Source organism: Pelecanus crispus, chromosome 1, assembly GCF_030463565.1.
Source record: "Pelecanus crispus isolate bPelCri1 chromosome 1, bPelCri1.pri, whole genome shotgun sequence".
NCBI classification, from domain to species: Eukaryota; Metazoa; Chordata; class Aves; order Pelecaniformes; family Pelecanidae; genus Pelecanus; species Pelecanus crispus.
In genome coordinates, this window is record NC_134643.1 from 158585650 (window position 1) to 158612994 (window position 27345).

The 27345-nt window shown below is 44.8% G+C and overlaps 1 protein-coding gene across 1 annotated transcript in view; it reads right to left on the bottom strand.

Annotated features, from left to right (window-relative positions):
- Window positions 1-27345, bottom strand: part of TMEM255B (transmembrane protein 255B) — a 79377-nt gene continuing 52032 nt past the window's right edge. Inside the window, exons 5-9 of the mRNA XM_075710477.1 lie at window positions 18403-18483; window positions 14397-14482; window positions 10912-11071; window positions 5347-5487; window positions 1-168 (exon numbers count right to left, since the gene is read on the bottom strand). Of these exons, the coding sequence (XP_075566592.1) occupies window positions 1-168; window positions 5347-5487; window positions 10912-11071; window positions 14397-14482; window positions 18403-18483 (636 nt within the window). The remainder of the gene's footprint in view (window positions 169-5346; window positions 5488-10911; window positions 11072-14396; window positions 14483-18402; window positions 18484-27345) is intronic.

A 27345-nucleotide genomic window follows, 5' to 3' on the forward strand; every position in this document is an offset into this window, starting at 1 on the left:
CTATGGTGCATACGGTGGAGGCTTTTCTCCAGGCAAGAAGTAAGTTGGTGTATAGAGGGCTGGAGCATTGGGAGGAAGACCATAGCTGGAGCTGGACTGAGATGGAGGCTGAGTTTCTTCTGATAAAGAAATGTCAGTAGATGATGTTCCTGGAAAATTGCTGGCAGGCTGTATACAGACAAAGAAAAATACTTCTTCAGTAAAGGATTACAACCCATTTGCAGCTCTGTATTGTTTGCCATGTAAGTGTTATATAATAAGCCCCATGATTAAATTTCTCAGGCATTGCAGCACAACACTCACTTTAGTTTTAAAGCACCTGCTTAAGTATAGAAATGATGGTGTCTAGTGAAACAAGACAGATTCCATCTGTAACCCAAGTCATTTTTAATAGACATTGCGCATACAGCTAAGCAATAGAGCAGAACAGGAATTTCTGCAGGAAAAGATGCGCTGGCTTCCTGGGTGAGGCACTGCACCTGACTGGCTGATTAGGTTACGTGTAGCTGCTCGTTTCCAGGCATCCCTGTGAAATTTAAATTGTCTCAGATGTAATTAATCTCAGTTATAATACTTGCATAAATGCAAGGTCTTACTCCTGCGTCAAATGCAGACTCCTCTTAAGACAATATTTTACAGGTAGGCATGTTTCTCCCTGTAGGTCTTTCAGTGTGGCTGTCTCAGCTGTAATGGGGCTTTGGCTGAAAGAGGCATGAAAAATAGAGCTTAGGAACCAGCCCATGTTCAGGAACAAGCAGAGTTTGTTAAAACAAAAGAATGCATGTAGGGACTAATGTTCTTGATAAAATCCTGCCACTATTTTAAACCAAATTTTGCCATTGATTTCAAGAGGGTCAGGTTTTCAGTCCTCCCCTCATATGCCAACACAGGCAAGTGCATGGGCCTCATCAGAAGAGTTGTGCTCAGCTCCCCTCAGGTTCAGGCCTAAAGTGCCTGGAATTTAAAAAACAAAACAAGACAAAAAATAGTAATCATGGATCTTTTTCAAGGGGAAATGAAAAATCTGGGCAAGTAAATGCTGCTCCTTGCTGCTAAAAAAATTAATAGTCACCATCTAGAAGGCCCGTACCAGGGCTGGCACTTGGACAGCGCCAGCTCAGAGCTGCCCAGACCCCCACGCCACGGTGCCTGGCTTCTCCGTGGGGCTCTGGATCAGCAGGGGCTGGGTCAAACGCCCATGGCGAGGAGAATGCTGTCCTGCATTTGTACCCCAGGGGGAATGAGTGAGTGAGAATGGGGATGTCCTGACAGGAAGGTTGATTATGCCCTTTAACTCTCCAGGAGCCAGTGCAGGTATACTGATGGACCTGCTAGCGAGATCAGCTCCAAACGTAGTTGTTGGGGTTTTGGGTGGTTTGGGGTTTTTTTTATTTATTTTGGAGTTGTTGCTTCCCTCCCCCCTCAAACTGCAGCGACTGTTTCCATCTGTCTGCCTGGAATTGCTTCTGTAATGAGCTCTCCTCTGGCAGGAAGGACTGGCACAACCCTTAGTGCTGTCCTCACCACCAGTCCCTGCACAGCTAATCATTTACCTGACCAATTGGCAGGCCTGTTACCAAGACTAGTTGTGACTGAACTGGACCAGTAAAGGACGAATGATTTTGTTAGCACATGCCACAGTAAACAAAAGAAATGTCAGTTACATCCTTGTCAAAATGCGTTCCTGTTATCACCCTTTCTTTTTTTGCATTTGGCTGATTTCTGCTTGTGGACAAGGAAGCATGAGGAACCGAAGAGCGTTTATCACCAGCTCAGGCTGTGGTTTTTTTATAAAGACTTTGTCCCTCCAGCAAGCAGTTATTCAGTGAGATACTGGATCCAAAAGAGGACTAGGAATGAATCTGCTCAATGGCGGGAGCCACAGCTCCTTTGAGCTAATGGAGCTTCAGTCCCTGCAAGTGGGGGCAGCACTTAGGCTGGGTGTGTTGGATGCCAGACTAACCCCAGGTGGGATGTGTTCCCAGGAGGAGGAATTATGGCTGCAGATTTCCTCTGGTTGAGGTGAGGGTTCAAACTAGAGTTATTAGTTGGTAATTGATTGCTAACTGCTTAACTTCATTAACTGGCATCAATTCACTTTTTTCCCCCCAACTCTTAGCTGAAGAAGGTCTTGCTCCTTTTGTTGTACTGAACCACCACCTGTGTGACAATGATAGGGCAATGTGAAATGCAGGGGAACAGTGTTTAGCCAAAGCTTCGGTGAGCCAAAGGGAATGCTGAGACGAGAAGTGCATCTTGGGGCCCTTACATGGATCTTGGTCTACGTGAAAGCAAAAACATTATGCCTTTTGAGATGCCCAAGGGCACCCTCTGCCAGCTGCTCCAGAAATATGTGCGAGTCTCATGTAGACCTTGGCCCAGATCAGCCAGCCCTGTCTTGTGGACATTAGGCCATCTTAGATGCCATATCTTTAGGCAAATGAACTACACCCCTAGGATACAGGGTTCAGCCTCAGATTTTGACGTCTCAGTTGAAGGCTCAAGAACATAGATATCTAAGCATATGGCACAGTGACATGTAGCAACTGAATCCCACCCCTAGTCAGTGGAAAGGCCTTTAGGGTGCATTTGTAGCACTCACATCATACATCTTTAGCCTGAGATAATCCATGTGTGGGTCTCCCTGTGGACTCTAAAGGGTAGACCAGCTCAGGCAGGGTCTCCTACACTATGGACAGCTAGAGCTCAATTCAGTTGTCCAGCCCTTTTGGGATGCCATGGGATATCCCAGACATCCACACAGATGTGACATGGACTACAGGACCTGGACCCTCCCGGAGTGGCAGCAGGGGCCAGGTGGCCCCTGATCTCATTATCAGGCAGCACCAGATCCCTACATGCCCACAGACCCTGCATTTAGCCAGACGAATCCCAGCCCCAGGGCCTGTAGTTGCCTTAAGGACTAGGACCAGCTGAACAGGGCTTGTGAAGGCATCAATCCAGCAGCTGGGCACTGCTTTGAGCACTTAGATGGGTCATGAAGACCCCCAGCCCCATGGATTCAGCCCATAGCTCTCAAGTCATGGAAGCGGATGACAGTTAAGCTTCTGGCTGTTCCTAATTGGGCCTGCTTCTAACATTCACCATTTGTAGCTTCAAGTAAGTTTATTATGATTTTTTTAACTCATATACTGATGCAGAAATTAATTCTCTCCAAACTACAACATAATGAGCTCATATATGCAGGAAGGTGGCTTGCTTCCCCCTCCCCGCCCCAAAAAGGATTAAGCACTTTCCCCTTTGGAGCCTACTGCTTCTTGCTAACCTCTCCTGGCTTGGGGACAGCTGGTGGTGTCTGCCTCTGAATGTTATGAAGGGAAGAGAAGACAAATGAACACATTTCTTAGAAAAAGTAGAAATCTAGGAAAAGAACTGTGTTTCTTTTGGAATGCAGTTAAGAATTTGGGGTAAATATGACATATTTCTGTTCCTCAGTGGACACAGGACTGAACAGTTGAAATTGATCCTCATAACTACTTACATGCATCTTTTCAGCTTAATTGCTTGCTTTCATCTGTTTTTATCCCCTTCCCTCTCTACTCTTGGCTACGTGCTAACTGAACTCTGCAGAACAGCACAGCTTTTCAGCTAAAAGCAAACAAAAAGAGATGCTCATTTTTCTCCTCTCAGCTCGTGGTCTCCAAAAGTGCCAGGCCCCATTTATGTTAATAAGACGTGCCAAGGACTGTTCTCTGGCTGTGAAGCCAACTGGCACAGCAAATATCACACCCTTACAGCTGAACTCTTACCACCAAACCAGCGCAACTGTCTGTATGCACACTACCTACCAGGAATGGTCCATTGCCCTTGCCATCTTCTGACCCCTTCCTGAGCATTGTTGGGAGACTGTGAGGTGGTCTGGGCCAAACCCATATCAGGAGCATGCTCACAATTCACTGGTGTGGATGATCATCATGTCCAAGTACTTGTGCCTGGTAGCTTATTGGCCCTGAAAACAGGGGTAGCCCAGGAGGCTGTGGGGAGCTGGTCCACAGCTAGTTCATGCTAAACATGCAGCGTTTGCAATTAAGTTCCGTTTCAATTAATTTCAGTATTGCAAAACTTGTGGTACCCACTGGTCTAGCACTACACAGCCAAAGCATAACAAGCCACTGGATGGAACAAAACAGACTTACTGTGCTTTAAAAAAACTAAAAACTCCTATGATTGTTCCAGGGTGTCAGTACATTCAGTTATTTACCAGCTCACCCCTCTGTTCTTTACTTCACCCTGGGGCAAAGAAAAAAAACCCATACACCATCCTCAGCACCGCTCCCTGCATTTTCCAGGCCAGCTCTGACGGACGCAGCCCAGGCTTGGAGCACGACTTACACCTCATCCTTCTGAAGGAGGTGAAGCAGAGTTGACTCGGCTCATGCTGTATCCCCTCCCGCAAGGGGAGGAAGCTGCACCTCTGGCAGCTTTCCCTCCTGCCTTCAGGCCAGCTGCCTCTGGTCAGCAAGGCTTGCCAGCCTCCGCCAACTGCCCTAGCAGCTCTGTACCTGTCTCCCAGTGGTGGCGTGTAGCAGATGTTTATAGGAAGCTAAAAGAATAAGGGCTCCATCTACTGATGAGCCCTGGTTGGCTTTTGTGGCAGGCAGCCATCTGGGGACTTGCTGGGCTGCAAGTGACACCTGAATCCCTGTATTTAACAGCAGCTGATGTTCATAACCCCTCATTTATATTCTTCCACAACATCCTGTGGCATTTGAATCTTCTCTGGTATGTAAAAATACTTCCTATTTCTGGCTTATCTTGCCACTTAATAGCTTTACTGGGGCAACCAAAACTTTGTGTGATTAGAAGTTGTCACTAATATCCACCCACAATCCTTTCCATATCACTTAGTTTCACAGACCTCTTATTTCCTCCCCCTTCTTGTCTCCTTTCCATCTGATGGGTCCTAATCTACTCATCTCCATATGAAGAGTAAGGTGGGCTAAGGTGTGTAAACTTTTCTGCCAAATCCTGTGTGTATCAGATGCTTCCTTTGGCTTCCCCAGTGCCTCTGTTGCTGCTTTATCTTGCCCAGCATGGGGGCTGCGTTCACCTTCATGGCTACTGTAGTGCAGCTCTAATCCCACATTGGGATTCCTGGTCAGCAGACAGAGTCCAAAGGACAACCAGAGAAAGCCTGAGATCTGAGAACAGACCTGAGAGCTAGGCCCACATTAAGTCATCCCAGAGACAAGTCTGTGAGTTGGGATCCACCTTCCTTGCCTTGTTTCAAACCCCCAGGAGCAAAGATCTACCACTGCAGAGTTGTACTGAGCAGCAGCTTATGCTTTTCTGATGGAGTAAGGAAAGTGCCATTTTGTACTGTACCTGAAGAGGTAACGGGTAGGATGGATATGTAGAAATAGTTGCTGCAGAAGGACAGAACCCAGCATATGTCAGGATCTGCTGGGCAGGATTGTACAGGATCTGAGGAGGTGCAGCACTGAAAGCAATTTGGGACAGAGGTACCTGTTGAGCACAGAAGACAACAATATGTCAGCACAGTGCAGAGGGGGCTGGAGCAGGAACTGGTCCTAACACAAGCAACTAGGCAATTTAACAACTTTCTATTTTCCAACACAATACTGGTACTACAAAAAAACAAGGAGCAGACAGAATGAGAGGAGGGTGTATCTGGAGTGAATTTTCTGACCAGAATTACACAGCTGTTTTAATCTTCTTCCCATGGAAAAAGACTGCTGCTGCTTCCCTAGCACCAGTTACAGAAGCACTGGCGGGACTCCAGACCCGAGACACCCTGAAAAGCACAGCATACAGCTTTGACCGCCTCTTCTTAATTCACTCCAGCACGAAACACCCAGTCCTTCACAATTTGCTGCAGACTCTTTCCAATAGCAGCTACCTGATGCCCTCATGTCTTTTCTCTCTGCTTTCCAACACAGATCTACAAAGATCTCCCTTTCCAGACCGCTTGCTCTTCTTTCACAGCTCCCTCTCACTTGTGAAATGGAGTTTGCTGCTGGCTGCCCAATACCACCTCCCATGTGCATATCTCATTCCTACTGTATAAAATCCTTCATCGTATCCCATGGCTTTATTGGCATGTCCCTTAACTGCAATGTGAGATGAGGTTTGCAGGAAGAACTAACAGCTCATGTTAAATCAGCTAATACAACTGGGGGAGAAAAAAAACCCCAAAAGCTAAATGTGAAAGGGGGCTTGCGTTAAACCCTAAAACCCTGTGCTATATAACCATTTATGAAGGACAGTAGAGCTCTGTGAAAGATTTTCATGTCCCTCTGCTTTGCAAAGCGAGACAAATCCAGTGGTTTCTTTTCTCTTTGTTTTTATTAGCAGATTCCTCTACATGAGAGCATGGAACTTTCTTTTTACTGAAATAATAAAATATGGTGGTTGCCAGACAAATGCTGAAAGCAGCAGCCAGGATTTTTTTTTTTTTTTTTTTTTTGGCATTTCCTTTCAGATTTATCAGTGAGAGACAGAAACCACTGCATCCTCTGGAGATAGTGTGAGGCGTCTCTGTGATTGAGAAAGAGGTATATTGTGTTTGTACATGGAAAACATCATCTAGGTCACTGATGTAGCACATGATTTTACCTGACAATCTAAGCCTTAGCTTTCTGCAGAACCTTAGCACCCCAGGAGCTGGCGCAAAGGCAGGGGTCAAAAGCAGAGAGTTTCATGGGAAAAGGCAAGTCTCTCATCTTCAAGGCAACCTCCTCAATACACCTCCTTTCTACCCACCCTGTCTGGGTGGGTATGGTGGGGACAAATGGAGAGACACTGCCTTTCAGACAGGAGAAGCGAGAAGCAGCTAATGAGCTTGCCTCAGACCCAAAGGTTTGGGGCCAGCGACATAGCTCACCCCAGCCAGGGCTGAGTCCGCACCCAGAGCGTGCCCTTCCTTGGAGGAGGGGGGCCCTGGCGCCATCAGATCCTTCTGGCTATGGACGTAAACACGGCAAGAAACACTTGTTTTGCCCAACGTGAAACACAGGTGCCTGTTCTGCATCTGTCACCAACTTTCTGGTGTGGGTCCCTTTGGGTGCTGCTGTCCTTCTCCCAAGAACCTCTCTCAGTCCTCTTACGTTCTCTCCATCCGTAGCAGCAATGCTCTCCAATTGCTATGGATGAACATCACAACAGTCCTAGAAGACAGTTCTGGGGAGTCATCCACCCCAAATCCACTGATCAAAGTACCTTATTATCAGGCTATCTGGTCTCAGCCTGGAGCCAGCAATGACTGGCAGGTATTGAAGCTGGTTAGATGCTTTTATCAAGTATTCCAGTAATGACACTATGTTAAATTAGCTACATAAAATACAAGGGTAGGTGGAGACATTTTAAACTGAAACGCCACCCAAGTCAAAGAGATAAGGAGCTGTGAACTGGCCAGGGAGCCCTGCCAGCACCATGCGGGCACCTGGGGACAGGGAGCTGCTGCTCGCTGTGTGCTGGGCTGCGCAGCTGCAGAGCAAGGCAGGTCAGCTCGCCGGCATGATGCAGTGATGCATGATGCCAAAGTGTTTATTTCTGAGCTACAACTACTTTTAACGTCAGACCGCACTTTTAGTTGCACGCGTGCTAAGACATGAAGCTCGGTAATTAGGGGTTCATTTTGTTTTCCTTTTTAGATCAGGGTGAGGGAAGAGGAGAGGGGATAAGGGAACGACATTTAACCTGTTCAGATTCCCTTGAGGACTCCAAGAAGGAGACTAATTGGGAAAAAAAAAAAAAGCCAGCAACCCCCCCCCAGGACCATCAGTAGCACTGATTAATGCAACCCTCAACTCGGGGCAGGCAGATTCCTTGGCAAGGTGTGTCAGGAAAATATCTACAATTCATCAGATGAATACTGGGGCAGGGAAGGGAGTTTCTAGATTAACTCTTAGTACCAGCAAGTGAAGTTTTCCATGCATTTCTTTACCTCTGCCTTCTGTAAGAAATAATTACAGTGTCTTACCATGTTGGATACTCCAAGTACATACTTCTATTTACATTATATCTTAATCTGCTTTTTATGAAAAGTTACTTTAAGGTAACTGCCTAGCCGGCATCCTATACCCAAGCTATAGATCCGAAAAGGAGGGTACTGTCGTAACCACTGCAGCTCCCCCAGCACCCAGCATATCACAGAGGATGGCCCCACAGGTGACACAGGGGCCACCGAGAGCTGACACCTTGGGGGTCAGGAGAGGATGAAATATTTCCCACTGAGCCAGCACGGCCCTCTGGCAGGCAGCAAAACCACGGGGAACGTGCCAGGGTCTGCAGGGAATTTGTCACAAGAAAGAAAACCCGCAACAGCCAAAACAACACTTCCTTTTTTTTTCTGTCCAGGAAATGTGATGGGTTTAGAGGCAACGGCAGTGTTTTGCAAACTCTCCCCTTTGTAACGTGTTTTGGCTGCCAGCATTCCCCAGAGATAAACATGATGGTTTTTGTTTGACTAGTCAGCCTGGCCCCGTGTTTTCTGGAAGTCAACCTCAGAGCAATGCCCTGAGGCGTTTCAGCGGGCTTTGCAGCTCTCCCTGCAAAATGCCAGTGAGCATTTCTGTGGGGAGGTGACATCCTGAAAGAAAGAAAACTGTTCTCCCACACATTTTGAAGGTTGGGGTTTTTTTCCTTATTTCAGTCCCGTGCCCCTTTCTCTCCCTCTTCTGCTTGATGTTTTCTTGGCCCCCGTCTTTCCCCAAGAGTTACTCCTTTCCTAATGAAGGCGAGCAACAGATTAGCGAACCAGCTCTGGTACGTCACTCAAAAGGACCCTGAAAAAGCACGGGCCGGAGCAAGGAGCGGTCTTTGCATTTCGGATTGCTGCTTTAGTAACACTTTCACAAGCATAGCATGGCTCCTGTGCTGAGGTAACTGACACAAACTCATCTTTCCCTTGAGCTAGTGAATGGGTTTTTTTCCGCTCCCGCTGCAGAGGAGACATTAAACAGGTTATTCAGATCAGGTTTTTAGCTGGAGCCCTGACAGACTCACTCCAGACGAGCCTGGGGGGAAGCTGCACATCCACTGCTGCTGCGATTTCCTTGCACAGCTTTATGCCGTCCAGAGGACCCAGACCTTCACCCAGGCTCTGCCTCCCAGCAAGGGAACATACCAGGTCATGGAGACCCCAGTTCTCCCAGGAACATCTCCTTGGCTTGGCGTCCCTCACGAGCAGTGCAGCAATGGCCCCTGCGCAGCACAGATGTGTGCTGGGCTGGGGCTCGCCCTGCTGTGAAGCATCAGCCCAAATCCCATGTAAGCCTCGGTTTGTTCGAGACAGATTAGGTGGGCTCAGGCTGGCTCTCTGCACCCTTCCCCATCTCAGGGGAGCACTAGCAGCTCCCACAGCTGCCCTTGGTGGAGGCACTCGCACCCATCTGTTAGGCAGGGGAAAATACTTAGCAGCACTGGAAAGCTGCAGTGCTCTACCAAGGACTTACTGTAGATGATGCCTGCCTTCCCCTCCTCATGTAGCTGCTCTTCCCCTCGTTTCCCACTGTGGTTGTTTCTGCTCCCCGTCTGCCATTGCTCCTCTGACAGAGAGGGGATGAATTAAGCTGGGAAAGCTGCTTCCACTCCCTCCTGTCGGGCAGCCACAAGTCTTTACTGGCTGGCTGCAATCTGTTATCAACTCCTTGCAAGAGTCCCCTCACGTAACAGACAGCTCAGCTGCACATTTCTTACATGCAAAGACTCAGTGTGCTTGTTTGCCTTAAGCTAGAGAGAGGAGTATTTCCGGCAAACATTTTGCAACTCTTAACAAAGGTGAATTTCAATAATTCATATGGCCCTGCTCTGTCACACGGTTTTAAGCACCCAACACATGTTGTAGATAGCTTGGACATGCTTGCTAAGGGACGCTGGGTGGTCGGAGCAGGGCCTGGATGGCCTGCAGTCTGACTGGGTCCTTGGCTCACTGGCTGCCAGCTCTGAGCCACCCCTTCCCTCTAGTCTGACCCCCCAGTGTACATCTCACCCATCTCTCTTGCTTTCTCTTCCCTGCTCCATCCCACTCTTCTTTCCTTTCACCTGTCTTTCTATTTAGTCTACTCCTCTGGAGTAGTCACCAGAAACATCACGGATCTAGACCTGTGCTGCTGTCACACCTCCCTTCAGCTCCTGCATTTCACCTCCATCCCCATGCCTCTGCCCATTTACTTTGGAAGCTCTTTGGGCTGGGGCCGTCTACTCTTCTGAGTGCCTAGTAAATCATGAGTCACTTGGTTGGTTTTTAGGCACTGCTTTAGCAAACATAACCACTGACAGTGATAATCCCAGGAACAGCTACTTCACCCTTTTAACATGTCAGAAAATCTAGGTGATGAGGCACTGTATTACAGAATCCCTCCTAGCACGCAGCCTCTTCTGACTGCAGCGGTGCACATCAGCACAACACGGTGGTGTGGCACAGGGAGCAGATAGAGGGTGTCAATCCTTAGTGAAATGAAAGAGGTTAATGTGACCTCAATACAACTGTTTAAATAAAAACCTGACTGGTGCTTCAGAGTTAATCCCCATTCTTGGGAAAAGAACTACATAAGGTTAAACAGGCACACCTAGGACTTGAGTTTTACATGCTAGCTACAAACTAGCATCCTCTAACTTTGTGCTGCCCCCCCTCTTCAATGCTGAATTAGAAGGAAAAAAAGATGCCACTAAGTGAATCACCAGCATCTGTTCAGAGAGGCTCCTGTTTTTTCCCTTCCATTCATGTATTTGACCATGCTTGACCTACTTAGCTGTTTGCAGCTGGCAACAGCTTAGCCTAAAGATATGACTCCAGACTCCCAGATCACACAGGAAACATGTTTAAAATGCCTCCTTCGTACACTTATGCTTCCTTGGTTTTAACCCATTTGATAACATCAACAAGCACAGAAGTCCTCACATAAGGCAAAAGACTGTGAGCCTTACCATGTCTTTAAATGCCCCAAGAATGGCTGCCGTAATAATCCCCAGAAACAACCCGATGATGTTGAGGACTGTGGAGGACCACAGCAGCCTATACAGATGAACCACATCCTGACAGCTGTTCACGCCGAGAAATTCATAGTAGCCAGAGGACTGCTCTGAACTGAAAGGGAATGCAGACAACGTCACTGCGGTGGGAATGGTTTTGCAGATAATGCAGAGCACCAGAGGATCTGAATTCCTCCTGCTTACTTTCCTCTTTGGCAAAGTACTTCATCCACGCTCCCACCAAACACTGCTCAGATGAATTCGAGAAAGTTCTACCGTAGACAAAAATTGGCTCTGCTAATGCCAGCATTAGGCATGTAGTCCAACTAACACCAACCCTAGTTTGGCTGATCGGTGTTGTGCACCCGCAGAGACTCTTTTTTTTTTTGCTCAGGGTGTCTGAACACAGGCATAGTCCTAGCATATGGATGCTGCCCTTGTCATTTAGCTACCAGCTAAAGCATGCTTAGCGTTGCTTTTTTTCCCAGCTTACCTGGACATCTGCTGGCATCTCTGAAACTGGGGAAGGCAAGTTGCTTAAGCATTAATTCAACCACAGGAAGGGAGATTTTGCCAGCTGGCTACATTTGTTTATGGTGTCTGCGGTTCCAAATTAGCAGATGCAACACAGTACAGATAAAGATGTGCCTTTACACTATGGATTGTACTATCCAGAAATCTTTCTTTGTTCATATTTCTACACTGCACTGGCTATTGTAAATCAGGCATGTTGTGAAGTTAATCCTCACTGTTTTGCCGAAAGTCAGAAATATCCTGCTGCAAAATTTGAAACCACAGTTTCCTGCAGTTCTTTCCAGTACCTGCCTTAATGCTAGCCCTCTAATGAGCTCCGAGAGCAGCTACTTGAGCTGGAAACATTTTTTAAATGCCAAGTCTGTTTTTGCACTGTTAGGAGATTGCCATCAGATTATGGTGGAAAACAGAAGTGAGCAGTTTGTACTCACTCTTCTGTTCCTCCACCCCCAGCACATGGGGCAGCAGTGGAGATGGTGGTTAGGGAAAGCTCTGCAGAGGAAGGTAGCAGCATGGAGAAACCCACATTTCTGGGAAGAACCAAGCCAAGCACAGTAATTCCTGGAAATGGTCAATCATTTATTGTGGGGCATGGTTCTGGCATTGCAGATCCACTACTGTTGAGTCCTATCATGAACCCAGAAGTTGCTTAACTAAATAAACCTATAGCTTCAGCTGCCATGAGGCTGAGGAAATCTGACTTGCGATCCCGTCTGCGTGCCAGTCTATTGCATGGCTGACACCGAGTCACTTTGTGTGACTGTGTCTCCTCCTACTTCTCTCTGGCCGCCCTATGAACTGGAATTGTCAAGTCTGTAGAGAAGCAAGACTGCTTCTTTACTATAGATTTGTCCATGCCAGTGCCATAAGATCTTGCTGTCCACTGTGGGCTGCTGACAATAGCAGAACACATGTGTTTAATTACATCAGTGAATACTGTCACAGCAGCAATCGGTTCCAGGTGTTTCAGACAAACCCAATGTCTTAAGCACTGGAGGGGGAGTATTCCCGATCTCTCCTTGTTGTTACCATATGCTTTAAGCAACAGAGTTGCAGTCACTTTATTTGATAACTGAATACTTTCACCCCTTTAAGACCCCTGTTCTTTTCTGTATTGGGGTGGGCTGGTCGATTGTAGATGTGGAACTTTGGGACATGGTTTAGTAGGCATTGTGGCGTTGGGTTGACGGTTGGACTGATGATCTTAGAGGTCCTTTCCAACCTTAATGATTCTATTCTAGTTTTACTTTCATTAAAAAATAATCCAGCCACCAAGCCAGGAAACATGAAATTAATTATTACTCTACCCTTAATTGGTTTAGTGGTGGACTTGGTAGTGTTGGGTTGATGGTTGGACCGGATGATCTTAAAGGTCTTTTCCAACCTGAACAATTCTATGATTCTGTAATTCTATGATTCTATGAGTCAGTGTTAACATGCAGTAGTTAGTTGTGTACCATGGAAGAAAGCATTCTCAGCATAACCATACTGCATTGTAACTATGATGTTCCATCATTTGTCTATCATAGAAAAAGTACCAAAGTTGTGCATACTCTACCTTTCCCATGTCATTTGTTTTGTATACCTCCATCATGGCCAGATTTAACACTTCTTACACAAACAAAAGACTCTAACATTCAAAGAGGATTTTAATCCATTCCATAGACCTGCACTCACTTCGTGTCTCTTGTGTGCATGAGAAATACGTATGAATAGATAACTTCCCTCTAGTCCCAAATTTTGTTTTGCTTCTCTAGTTGAGTCAGGATCTGGGCAAAAGCTACTCCTTTATGCAGAAGCCTTGTGTAGAAGCCTCATAGTGCTAGCCTCATTCCCCTACACCTAAAATGTTCATGTCTGGTAGCATGCTAGCCAAGGCTTACAGAGGACTGGGGTTATTCAGGGCTGCTAGCATGTGAAAAGGAAGCAAAACCAAAATAAAACAGGAGACATAGGAAGGAAGAAAGATGAGAAATACAGAGAGGGAAAGAAAGAAGAGTGACTGTGGGTAAACTGTAGAGGGTTGCAGAGGTTGCATGACAGTTCATGGTAAGATGATACTGAGGTGTGCAGAGGGTGAGTCAGGCAAAAGATCTGCTTTGGGAAATTCTCCCCAGTTTCTTGTATGTGGCAAGATATGATGCTACTTGCAGTTGAAATCTCTATGTGCCAGGTGACCAGTCAGTTGTGTGAGTTCATTTCATCTGTCTTCCACATTATAAACTCTTGGATTTTGCTGTGATGTAGTTTTCCTAACCACCTTTTTTACTCCTGTTAAGTCACTGCATGGCAACCCTGTGCTAACCTTCAGCTGATCTTCGTAAGCATATCCAGACATTTCCTCTCTTATCTTCTGACATCTCATGCTTTGGTAATGATGAAGTCAAATGGACAGCTTAAGAAAATGCTCAGAAGATCCTCTGTACCTATCCTATAACAATTTAGCAAAATCCCATGCCTACCGAGGCTGTTGCTAACAAAAGAGCTCTGCATATGCCTATAACATGATCTTTGCTCATGGACACCTATGTTCCTATTCATTTTATTTCCCCCAGTTTGGTAGAAAAAAAAAAGGATTCACTAAATCTAATAGGAAAATTGCATTGCAAGATCAACAGTAAATCTTGGCAGGGCTATGACTTGAGTGGTCGATTTTGATCAAACAGCAAAGAGCTTATGGACATATTTAAAGAAAAAGAAACTGAAATAACGCCAACACTAATATGCAACCCCTGAGCTCTTCTCTGCTAGCATCAGGACTTCAATTGCAGAGGAAGTGGATTGCTCAGCGTACAAGCCCCTTGTGTTGCTTTTCCATGCCTAAGGGCACCCCTCCCCATCATTTAAGAGGAGGGACAAACAACCAAGGATTTCTCAGAGGCCATTGACTGCACACAGGTACTTACTTCTCACAGTTGTACAGGTCACAGCAATAGCACGTGTTACTCTTTACTTTCAGCTGGCACTTGCTGCTTAAGGTATAACATGTCACCTGCCAAAAAAGAAGAGACTGACTTTTATTCTCAGTGTTTCAGTGTTGTGTGAATCATCCTAATGACCACAAAGAAGCAGCTACTGCAGCATCAGGTTTTATTACCTATTGTGCAGAAAGATCCTGAGATTCAAAAATCCACGACTGCAGGGCAGAAGGACATCCCTGAGCTCCCAGGAGTTTCATTTGGGACATCAGCCCCTGAGTCTCGGGGCATTTGCACTATGGAGCCCAGAGCCCCCAGCACCGACCCGCAGCCAGGGCTGCCAGAGTTTTCAAGCACTTTGCTGCACTGCCTGGTGCTAGTTTGCTGAGACCCAGAGTCTGCAGCTGCGAGATGCAGATCCCTACGGCTGTGATGCAGGGACCATGGGTCCTGAGAGATACACCACAGCAAGCCACTGAAGTGGATAAGAATACCACTCTATTACAGTGGGGAAATGGACAAAGAAGTCAATTTGTCTGAACAGCTTCCAATGAATGGGAGCTCTCTCCTTTCAGTAACACCCTTCTGAAGAAGGAAATAATTAGGAACAACAAGAAGATGATCTCCAAACCCACACACAAAACTGCTCAGAAAAGATCCAAGCACTCCAGCAAGTAAGTACCATTTACTGCAGGCTCTTGAATAGAAAACTGAAAAGGTTTATTTGTGTGAGCAGCAATTGCAGGGATGGACAGATGTTAGAACAATAAAGGTAGGCACACATAAGCCACTCTCCATCCAGACAAGAAATCATTTTAATGACTCCTTAAGTGTGGTAAGCATTAATCACTTCTATTTGGCACTACAGACCAATTGAAATATTTTATATGATGTAAGGCTTTTTTTTCCTGAGATTTTTAGCTTATTGACTTTGAAATCCTGGAGAACTGTCAGGTTTTAAAAGCCAGCAGGTCAGAAAATTCTTTCTAAAGTTTTTATTTTGATAAAAAAATGTAGCGTAACCACTGAGAAGTATTTTGTTCATCAAATGCAAATAAAATGCATTATTGAATGGAAAACTCCTCATAATGAAAAAGTAGAAGGAGCATGCTTTGGACTACATGCCTGCTTTTGAAAAGCTTCTGTCGGACAGTTCTGCTTAGCCATGAATGCATTGGTCTGTGGGACAGTCTCCACAGGAGATGTTAAACCAGATGTTTGTCAGCTCTTCAGCATCTGTGCATCCTTTTTAGTGTGAAAACTGCCACTGTTGATGAGTCTGTACTCCTCACGTGTTTGTTCCCAGCAAAAGTGAAAGCCTTAAACACACACACTCAGCATCAGAGAAAGTTCATCTTGTAGCGGGTCTCAGACTTGCCACACTTGTCCTTAGCAGGATTTGCTTCAGCAGTGGAATTTGGGTGATAAAGCTAAACTTAAATGGAAGTTAAAATTATGCCTTTGGATTGCTTTGCTGGCCAGGACAAGGCTGTACCTGTGGTTAGGGTCTCATACAAATCAGCTCTTCTAACCCAAAATGGAAGTTTGGTTATAAAAGGACAGTCTCAGTCTAGGCTGCAATCTGGAAATGGAGCTCACAGCTTGATACCAATACATCCCACTTGTCACAAGAATAAGACTTTGTTTCATCAGCCTTGTTCTGTTGTGTCTGAACTTACTGGAATTTGACATAAGGGCTTTGTTGGCCTGAAGTCACATTCAGCTGAAGCTGTCCTCAACCTGAGCTGCAGAAGAGGAGCCGGCTACTGTCAACGACTGCGTCAGCTTAATCAAGATCCAGCTCAGAAGTGGCTGAAACGCCACACCCGACTACTTCTCAAAGCAGTTTGAAAAATGATCCTGGAGCAGACTGTGCCAATGCATCCACTACCACAGCCATTTATTTGGGATGCCCTAGTGCTTTTGCACTGAATGGAACTTAAGATTTTGGTTTTGATCCCCTGTACGCTGTCAAAATGGCCTAGGACCTGCATAGTTAAAATACCCTTTTCCCATTACACAGGCATGATTGGGATCGAAGGGCTTTGTAAGATGGAGTGGGCTGCTAAAAAGGTGGTTTGTTCTGATGCATGGCTTTGGCGACCACTTCGGATGATAGGAAATAAAAGTAGTTTTCCCCTCCCCAAGCATCAATAAGGCCAGTTTGCCCCTTTCTACTGTAGATGGCCAGAAGTACAAAAGAGGGAGACTGGTAAGATCTTAAACATGTTTTTAGCTGCTTCTAGGCTACAAGACATATTATATTATTGGCCAAGGGAGTTACTGTAGTTGTCTATTTTTATCACTGCATTTTTAAAACATGCAAAGAGCAAGACACTCCTTTTTAGGAGAACAGTGAGTAAACCAAAATTACTGAATAAAACAAATTACTGTGTGGTGTGAGCAAGGGTGGTGGAAGCAGGCCATTTGTGGGTATTCTGCATGTCATGACTTACTATTTCATTTCAGTGACCAGACATTTAGCTTTTTCATGTTCTCGCTGTTTGTGCCTGTCTATCCCCTCAGCACCAATTGAGGAGATGTTCTCACCTCATGGTAATTGCAAGAAAATCAAATTCTTTCTGCTTTGAGCAAAGAGAAGAACTGAAACAGGCAAGCTACATGAGCTGGAGACCACTCACAGGCTAGAGGTGGTAATCAAAAAGAAATCTGCACTCAGTAAACAATCTGCCTTCCTCGTTAGGTGTTCGCCTGGCATGCAGAGCATGTCCCCTGCTCACTAGCTGGCTAACTTTGCAAAAACAAAAGCCAAATTCAAATGCCAGGGATCATTAACTCTGAATTAGCACATGCTGACTCTAGATCAGTGGACAACCAGACAAGAATGTTATTCCAAACTAACTACAGTTTTAAAAGATAGAGGGGTTTTGCCAGAATAGAGCAAGGAGCTCTGGGTGGCCCAACTTTAGACATTCCCAGAATCTGCAGAGCTGGGGAAACCTGTCTGGCCAGAAGCCCAAGGCTGGGGTAACCTGCAGGGAGTTGTGGTCAGTGTGACACCAGCTACACGCTTATTGCAGGAATGAGAAGCATTTTTCAGGCCATGTCTGTGTCTGAGTGTGCATGCACACTTTAGAAGAAGATGGATTAAAACTTATAGGAAAGGGTGTTGTCACAGATCGTAAGTTTGTCTGGGTAGGTCTTTAGGCAAGGAGGTCAATGAAATATTTTTGTCATACATTTTCTGGAATCAATAACAGGGTGCCCTAGCAGCAAGATTTAAGCAGGATTAGCTGCTTAACCTGGTAATATACTTTGCTAAGCTGTCTACAGTTATTAACGGTAACACTCCCATACACTTTTTCTTAGCCATGGGAGGAATGGTGATGAAGGACATCTGGCTTCTTGTAAGTTATACCACTGTTTAGCTGTTTTCAATCCCGCTCTGCTTGATTTCCTTTTCACTCTCACCAATTTACCACAATAATAAAATGAAAAATAGGAAAAGAAACTAAATCTGGACTTCTCAGGAGGCTAGCCATTTGGGTATGGGCACTTTTCCGACCATGTTAATGTCATTGAGATAATAAAAAAGCTGCATTCAAACCACTGACATTCTTGGCCTGTGCTGGATAAATAAGATTTTAAGTCTTCTGGACAATGCAAATGGATTAATTTAGATATTTCCTATTCCACTTGAAGTCTACACAAACCTCCTTAGAGAAAGATGCCAATGTGACAAAGACATTCCAGACAGCTATTATACAGTATAGATGGACTAGGAATCTTTCCAGTCCCAGAGTAATGTACTGGATAGAAACACTGATGACAACTCAAAACCTCACTGGTTGTAATGATTTGCAATCATCAGAGGTTTGGACAAGCGGGGAGTCACTTGTGAGAGAAAAAACAGTAGGGTTTCTGTCAACCCATGACCTACATGCACAGACATGCTCTCAAACACCTGCCTCCCTCCTCCCAAGCCCCTCAAAGCACAGCAGAAACAAGCATGGGATGAGGTGGGTTTGTTTACCTCTGTCTGGTAGGCATCATATAGGAATCCTACACCACTTGAATAAAACTGGCACCTTTTGTTATACAAAGGTCTGGGTTCCTGCAAAGAGAAAAATAGCCAAAAAAAGTACTCAGTCTGGAGGAAGTGTGAAGGCACCATGTCCCATGTCCCCATGCCAGATGCTTACAGCTCTGTGGAGCTGAAGCCAATGCAGATACTCGGGTAAGCAGCTCACACCCCCCCGTGTCGGCTTTCTTTCCAGAACGGCTCTCCTCAGGGTTACATTTTCCTTCCTCGCTCTGCCACTAAGCTACATGAGTATCACTTATTTTTCTCTGTACCAGCCACCTCTTTTAAGAAGACATCATCCCTGGCATTTAACCACTTCCTTCCCTGATGTCAAATAGTACTGGTCCATGAGAATGGTCCAGTCACTCTTTTTGATGGTACAGTTTCTTACCTAGCAGAAAGAATTACTTTGCTATTTGTGTTCAAGATAAGGGACTTTCTTTTTAAAGGATTTCAACAATATCCATAGTGAAAACAAAGTAAAATAGCAGAAAGAATTACTTTGCTATTTGTGTTCAAGATAAGGGACTTTCTTTTTAAAGGATTTCAACAATATCCATAGTGAAAACAAAGTAAAATAGCTAATACTTTAAGCATTCCTCTTAGTACAGACTTCAAACCCCAAAAGCAAAACAATGAATAATGAAGAAATGAAGGCATAAAGGGGAAGTAATTTGCACTTTTCCCCCCTTATTTTCCATTTAAGCTTATTGCGAAAGATGTATTCACTGCTCATATTTCATATCTTGCTTGTAACAGTTCCCACAAGCTGATATAAAGGAAGAACACAATGAACACAATGGCCAGATGGAAAATATGTGTTTCTGAACTTGGCGAATGGCCACTTTAAGGCTAGAGGGTGCACACCTCAGCCAATTTCAGGACTAGGCCATATTTGCCTAGGGAGGATTTGATGATGGAAGAGTCCTCTGTGATCAGATGTCTATCCCAAATAAAAGTGTGGGAATGACTTATGCTGGCAAAAAAAGTCTTTTTCAACCTTCTGTCACTTATCCAGTCCTAGGTCATGATCCGTGCCTTCAAAAGCACTCAGGTGCTTTCCAGTATGTCAGTCAGACCGCTTCCAAGAGAGGAGAACAAAATCCACTATGTGCCATCCCCTCTTTGCATGCTAACTTACAAGGAAAGAACTACGCAAGCTGTTAGCAGAAACCTGTGCTGATTAACTTTCACTGCATTTTAAAGCTCTATGACCCATCCAGGAATAACCCAGAAATTGCAGAAAGATCTGCACTATTAAGATCACGTCTAAGTATTCTATGCTTATAATGAAGTGTGAACTGTATAAATCTGCTGACCCAAATACATTATCAGTAAAAATGCAGAGCTAGGCAGGAATGCAGACAGCTCAATGAATAAAGCTCATCCATCAGCTTGTTTGCCTTTCTGATTACCCTGGCAAACCCAAGGAAGTTTGGACACCCACTTCCAAGGGTTAGGGAAAGGTTAGTTTCCTGCATCCAAAAATATTTATTTTTACCGCACAAGTGTAAGAAAAAAATGCTTCAGCAACTCTTTTTCTCTAGAGGAAAAGCAAATACCACACAAACAGCATGCCATGTCTTGAACTAGGACAACATTCTTCCATAGGCCTGGGAAAGCACCAAACTTTAGCCATTACTTCCAGGGACAGATCTGGTTGGGAGGACTAACAGGATTGTAGTTTCTCTGCTAGCACAGCAAGAATAGGATCAGGATGTGCTTGCTGCCCTTCTTTCATAGGGTATCATACTCCAACCCTGATTTCATCTGTTGCATGGTGATGAAATGAGAGAGAAGGAGAGTGAGCAGTAGAAATGGCTTTTTCTACCATGAGGAGTAAATCCATGAAAAACTGCTGTCCATCATATTCACAACAAGTTTCAGTTTGATCCTGGAAGATCCTGGAAGGAGGTGATGGTCAAGGGCATGGAGCTCAAGTGTTGTTCTCAATCCTGCTGGTGAAGAGAAATAGCTTGAGGAGGGCTGGATGGATCCACGAGATCAACAACTGGCTGCACATTTGGTGTCAGTAACAGGAATTTGGCTTTTATGACCATGAGAGCATCTTTCACTTCAAGGACTTCTTGGAAGAGATGGGATCCAAATGACTAATCAGGGCAAAAGCATTTTTGCCTACAGTCTAGTCAACTGGTGACAAGAGCTTTAAACTAGGAGCAACAGGGGAGGAAGATGAGGACCAACAATCAAGTGAGGAAGTAGTGGACCGATGGGACAAGTGAAGTGAACAGGGTGATGTGGACAAGAGAAATCTCATAATCAACGTAACAGGACTAAATGGGGCCCACTTCAAGTGTATGCACATGAATAAGGAAGCACCCATAGGACAGCACAAGGAAAGCTCTCCTCCCTTTTCTGGGAAGCTGAACAGTCTTTGAAGCATCCGTACACTGACACACACAACATGGAGAACTAACAGTTTGAGGTTTGTGTGCAGTCACAGGGCAATGATGTCACTGGGATCACAGAGATGTGGTAAGATAGCTCACAGGACTGGAGCGCTGCCATGGATGGATACAGGCTTTTTAGGAAGGACATGTGGGATGGCGGAAAGGGGAGTTGCTTTTTATGAAAGCAGCAAGAATGCATGGAGCTCTGCCTAGGGACAGATGAGGAGCCAGCTGAGAGCTTCTATGTCAGTATTAGAGGCCAGACCAAGATGGGCAATGGTGTGGTGGGTGTCTGCTATAGACTGCCTGATCAGGAAAAAGTAGATGAGGCTTCTTCAGACAACTGGAAGAAGTCTCGCACTCACAGGCCCGGGTGCTCATGGAGTACTTTACTACTTCAAAGTATTAAAGCGCTTTACCCCAATATCTGGGGGAGGCACGATGCATCTGCTGGAGGAACAACACAGCAGGGCGTAAGTAATCCAGGAGGGTTCTGGAGTGCATTAACAACAACTTCCTGACATGGGTGATTAAGGAGCTGACAAGGAGAGGAGCTCCACTGGACCTCATACTTACAAACAAGGAAGGATTGGTCAGGGATGTGAAGGTCAGGGGCATCCTTGCCCCTGATAGTGAGATGACGGAGTTCAGGATCTGGAGAGGAGAGAGCAGGGAAAAAAGCAGGATTCCAAGCCTGGACTTCAGGAAAGGAGACTTTGGCCTATTCAGGGATCTGCTTGGAAGAATCCCATGGGATACAGCCCTGGAAAGCACTGTGGTCCAGGAGAGCTGGTTGATATTCAAGGATCACTTCCTCCAAGCTTAAAAACAGTTCATTCCGACAAGCAGGAAATCAAGCAAAGGCAACAGGAGGCCTGCATGGATGAACAAGGAGTTCCTGATACAACTCAGACATAAAAAGGAAGAGTACACGAAGTGCAATCAGGGCAAGTCACCAGGGAGGAAAATAGAGAAATTATACGATCATGCAGGGATGGGGTTAGGAAAGCCAAAGCCCACCTGGAGTTCAGTTCAGCGAGGGCTACAAAGAGGAACAAGAAGGGTTTCTATGGGTATATTAGCAGCAAAAGATAGATTAGGAAGAATATGGGCACGCTACTGAATGAGGCAGGCGAGCTGGTGACAAAACACGTAGTAAAGGCCAAAGTACTCAATGCCTTCTTTGCCTTGGTCTTCAATGGAGACCAGTGGGAAAATCTGGGGCAAGAAAGACTTACCCTTGCCGGAGGAGGATCAGGTTAGGGAATGTTTAAACAGACTGGAGATACACAGGTCCATGGGACTTGATGGGATGCACCGATGAGTACTGAGGAGGCTCAATGTTGTCAGTGCAAAGCCACTCTCAGTTATCTTTAAAAGGTCATGGTGTTCAGGGAAGATTTCTGAGGACTTGAAGAAAGCAAATGTCACTCCTATCTTCAAGAATGGCAAGAAAGAGAATCCAGGGAACTACACACTGGTGGGAAAGTGATGGAGCAAATAATCTTGGAAACTATTTCCAAACATCTCAAGGACAGGAAGGTGATTGGGATTAGTCAACAGAATCATGTCTGACCAACCTGTTAGCCTTCTACAAAGGATGCGACTGGCTTGGCTGATGAGTGGAGCTTCTCACTCGTATGCTTCTGGATGTTGTTTATCTTTGCTTCAGTAAGGCCTTTGGCAGTCTCTCACAATATTCTCACAGACAAGCTGATGAAGTACAGGCTAAATAAATGGACAGTGAGGTGGACTGATGCACTGAAAGCTGGCAGAACTGCTGGGGTCATGGTGTTGTGATCAGTGACATGAAGTCCAGCTGGAGGCCACTCAATAGTGGTCTAGCCCAGGGGTCAATACTGGGGACAATATTGTGTAACACCATAATTACTGAACTGGGTGATGGGTAGAGTGCACCCTCTGCAAGCTTGTAGATGATACAAAACTGGGAGGAGTGGCTGAAGCACCAAAGGATTGTGCTATTGTTCAGAGGGGCCCGGGCTGGAGAAATGGCCCACAGAAACCTCAAGAAGTTCAGCACAGAGAAATGCCAAATCCTGTACCTGGGGAGGAATAATCCCATGCACCAGAAAAGGCTGGGGGCTGACTGGCTGGAAAGCAGCTTTACAGAGGACTTGAGGGTCTTGGTGGGCAGCAGGTTAAACATGAGCCAGCAATGCACCCTTGTGACAAAAAAGACCAGCAGTATCCTTGTCTGCATTAGGAAGGGCATCACCAGCAAGTCCAGGGAGGTGAGTCTTCCTCTACTCAGCACTGGTGAGACATATTTGGAGTGCTGGTCCAGTGCTGGGCTCCCCAGTATGAGACAGACATGGACACACTAGAGTGAGTGCAGAAAAGGACCATGAAGATAATTAACAGATGAGAGCATCTGTCATAAGAGAAGCTGAGAGAACTGGGACTGCTCAGCCTAGTGAAGAGAAGGCTCAGGTGTACCTTATCAATGCATATCAATACCTGATGGGGAAAGTAGATGGAGCCAGACTCTTCTCAGTAGTGCTGAGGAAAAGGACAAGAGGCAATAGGCACAAACTGAAATACAAGAAATTCTGTTCAAACATGAGAAGAAACTTTTTTTATTCTATGGGTGATTAAACACTGGAACAGGTTTCCCAGAGTGGTTGTGGAGTCTCCATCCTTGGAGATACCCAAAGCTCAACTGGACACAGTTCTGAGCAACCTGCTTTAGTTGGCACTGCTCTGAGCAGGGGGCCTTTGATTAGACAATCTGCCACCCAGCCTCAGCAACTCTGTTTTGTGAAGAGGGTCGGAGCCTACCTCAGGATATGAGCACACTAAAAAGTTCTCTCAAAGTACCACAGGCTGTGAATTTAGCAAATATACCTTAGCACCTGGGGACAGATGCTCCCTGACCTTACCTTCTGGGCATGCATGCCCTTACCACAGGCTGCTGATGAGTGACACCACCACATCACACCGGGAGGCTGTCTGGCCCTGAATGCTAATCCTTGCCTCAGACAAGTCTGTATCTTGTCAAAGGCAGTGAGAGAGCTGTCTAATCTGCCTCCATCAAGTACAAGACCCTCACCTTGGCCCTGATCTCTCGGCTCACACAGTTTTCCTACCCTTTACAGTTCCTTCCTCTTAATAAAGGAATCGGTCCTTTTATTGGTTTGGTCTTTCAGCACAAGTGTGCTTGTGACTGGAAGCAGCCTGTTCCCTGAGGAGAGAGGTGATTGATTAATCCATACCCGCTATTATCGCTTCATATTGCTATGCAGCAAAAAGGTCAGAGCTGTGACATAGAAGAGACCACTGTGAATACAGTTAATACATTTGCATGCACAATCATGGCAAACGAGTACTTTCCTTCATGCACCTGATTTTGAAAAGCAAGCCTGCTGCGCTAGTAAAGCCAGCTTTCTGCATTCAGTCTGTTCTTCTAAATGCATTTGTATGTGCAATTAGTCTGGTGACCCCAAATCAAAATACATGAGTGGTGATCGAGTGTATAAAAATAACAAAGATTACACATCATTGTTTTTATCCAGACACCTACAGACCTCAACACCTAAAGCATGCAGCTTTTAAGTAGAGGTACACTGGGGATGCCGAAAGGTTGCATTGGTAAAAGCTTCTGTTTGAATTAGATTTTCATGCTATAGAGGTGTTGTGGTCTGTCTGTCTACTAAGGTGTTTATATGAATAAGGCACCACACAGACATTACAAAGTAAAGTTTAAAAATTACCCAACAGTATGTCACACTGCATTAGCACCCATTGGATTTGATTGGCCTCTCTAATAACAAAGGCAAATGAGACATACTTCAAAGCTATAAAAGTATTCCTGACAGACTGCTCATAAAATACTTCATATTTTCATATCACTCACTGCAGACTGTGTATAGGATATGCAATATAATATAGGATACCTACCAGTCCTTGATTCTACTTGATTCTACTGCTTATAGCAATACTGGTAGAGACAAAGCTACTTTTACATATTATATATGTAAGTGTGCATATATATATATTTGATCTATTATCAGTGGCTTTCAAGTATATAGCAACAATATTCTGTTATATCTCCACTTATCACTGTATAGAAATAAGTAAGGTTATATTAAAATCCATTTTCTAAACTTAGACTGATAGCAATCTGATTGTATCTGCCTATTATACACAAACACACTCATACATAAAGTAAAAATGGCATCAGCATATTTTTAAAAAGACCTGAATATACAGACACAGAGCAGAAAAGATGACTACCGCTCTTGGGCTCTGCAGTAACACAGATAACAAATAACCACAACAAAACCAAGCACAATTAGCTAAGAAATCATCTTTTCCAGCGCTCAGAAGGGTTGAATGAAACCCAGCCATTTTTCCTTTACATCAGTAAATAAACCCAAGCATGCAACTACATTTTTATAGAGAATTCTTCCTCTTTCTGCCAACCTACTGGTGTTTGTCCTCTGTGTATATGAGCAGAGCTCTAATCAACAGATTTTTGCCACCCACCCATTTCCAGTTAGAGAGAGTTACTCAAAGAAACAGAAGGGGAATGCATTATTTATTATATATTAATGTATTAGTATTACACATTAGTGGGAGATATTGCATAGCTTTGTTCCAATAACAGTGGTTGAAGAAGTTCCTGGTAAAATCTGGTCATGTAATATGCTGTGCTGGGAAATACTTTTGAACGTGCGGCACTCAGTATGAAAACTTGATGTGCTGAAGTCAAAAGAAGGCTTGCTGCTGAATTCAGCAGAAACACATTAAGATCAGGCTACTGAAGAACATCCATGAGCCTCTGGGATTTGACCGTCATGGCTCCTACAAGACCTAACACTAGTCATACTAGAATTTGGGTTAAAATTTTCGGAGGTGTCAAAAAAAATCTGGACACCCAGTAATTCCCTTTAATTTCAGGCAAATCAGAATTGCTCAGCCTTGAAACCTACAGAGCAAACTGTAGCTCTCCCTGATCTTGCATGGGTTTTATTTCAATATTTTGTTTGCATGTGTATTAGAAGCTGGGAGTGATGAACAGATGGCTAAGAGGGAAGGCTTTATGCCAAGAAAGAGAAGATTTGGTCCAAATATAGAGGGGTTTGGTTTGGTAGGTTGCTTTCTTTTGAGAGCATACAATAAAACCCCCACATTCTCTTTGATGGTGGGAGCATTGCAATACATTATTTGTGTAAGGAAAGTATTTTTTGAACAGTATCTTTGGTGGATTTGATACAATGTCTGTGGGGAAGGAGGTTGTATGGCTCTTCACTGAGGTATGGAAAGTACATTTTTCTATTCCAGGTTCTGTTTCCTTGGAGAACAAATATATTCTGGATAACGGGGAAAATTCCATCTCCCTTATGTGTAAGTCCACTTTCTGAAAACTGAGATATAGCATAAATGATATTGACTGAAATTTATGCCATACTTTACAGACACAAAACATGGCTAATAATTTATTGAAATAATTATACAGTGAGGGATGTTTTTTTCCAATTACAGTATTTATTTAGTCTTAGCTTCCATGGCTGCATCAATAGAAGTGTAGATTAATCAGTGCCGGGGAATGTTCCCAGGCCTGAAACTCAATCACCTAGCCCATTAAATTGTTAGAATTGTGCCTGTGATGGCCTTGGCCTGGGCAGACTATCACTCTTCCAAAATAATTTCTGGGCATGTTTTGGAAATTAACTTGGGCCAAGAACCATTCCCAGTAAGTAATTTGGACATTGCCATGCTGCCTGTGACTGTAAGAAACTTCAAGAGTAAGGACGTGGGCTTCACTGTGCCAGTTGGCCTGGGGACCACAGAATGGTCCTGGGCACATGTAAAAGACAAATATAGATAAAATAGAGGAGTCCAAAACCAGACTAATGTTTTTAGTGGCTCATTAACTTGAAGTTTCTCATTTTCTGCTTTCTTGCTACAACATTTTTGTAGGTCCTTTTCATCTACAGCATAGCTAGCAATGAATAGGAGAGGGAGCTGCCAAGATTTTTCAAGTTTAATCCTAAAAGCAAACCGAAACATAACCCTTCAGTGCCAGCTCAGCCCTGTGCCAACAGTTGAGTGTTCTGGAGATTATCACTCCCTTCAAGATCAGACCCTCTGCTAACTTTCTGAAAACAGGCATGCAAATATGAACAAACAGATGTTATTAGCAACTAGCTTTTATGCTTTTCTGGAGGGCTAGATGGAGCATAGGTATCTGCGCTGCCTCACGCTGACTATCTGAGAGCGCGTAGCACATCGGAGCATACAGACTCAAGAGCTTTCAGACCAAAGACAGAAGAATCTCATGAAAGAAGGTGACAACATATTAGGAGTCATATTAGGAGTCTGGGAAAGCACGCAGACTGGATCACTGTCTGGGGACCTGAGCTACAGCTAATTGGATCCCACCCTGTAGAAATAATGAGCGGAAATGCTACAATCTTTGGTCATTCCTGTCTCTCTCTGACCAAGAACTGTTTCTCAG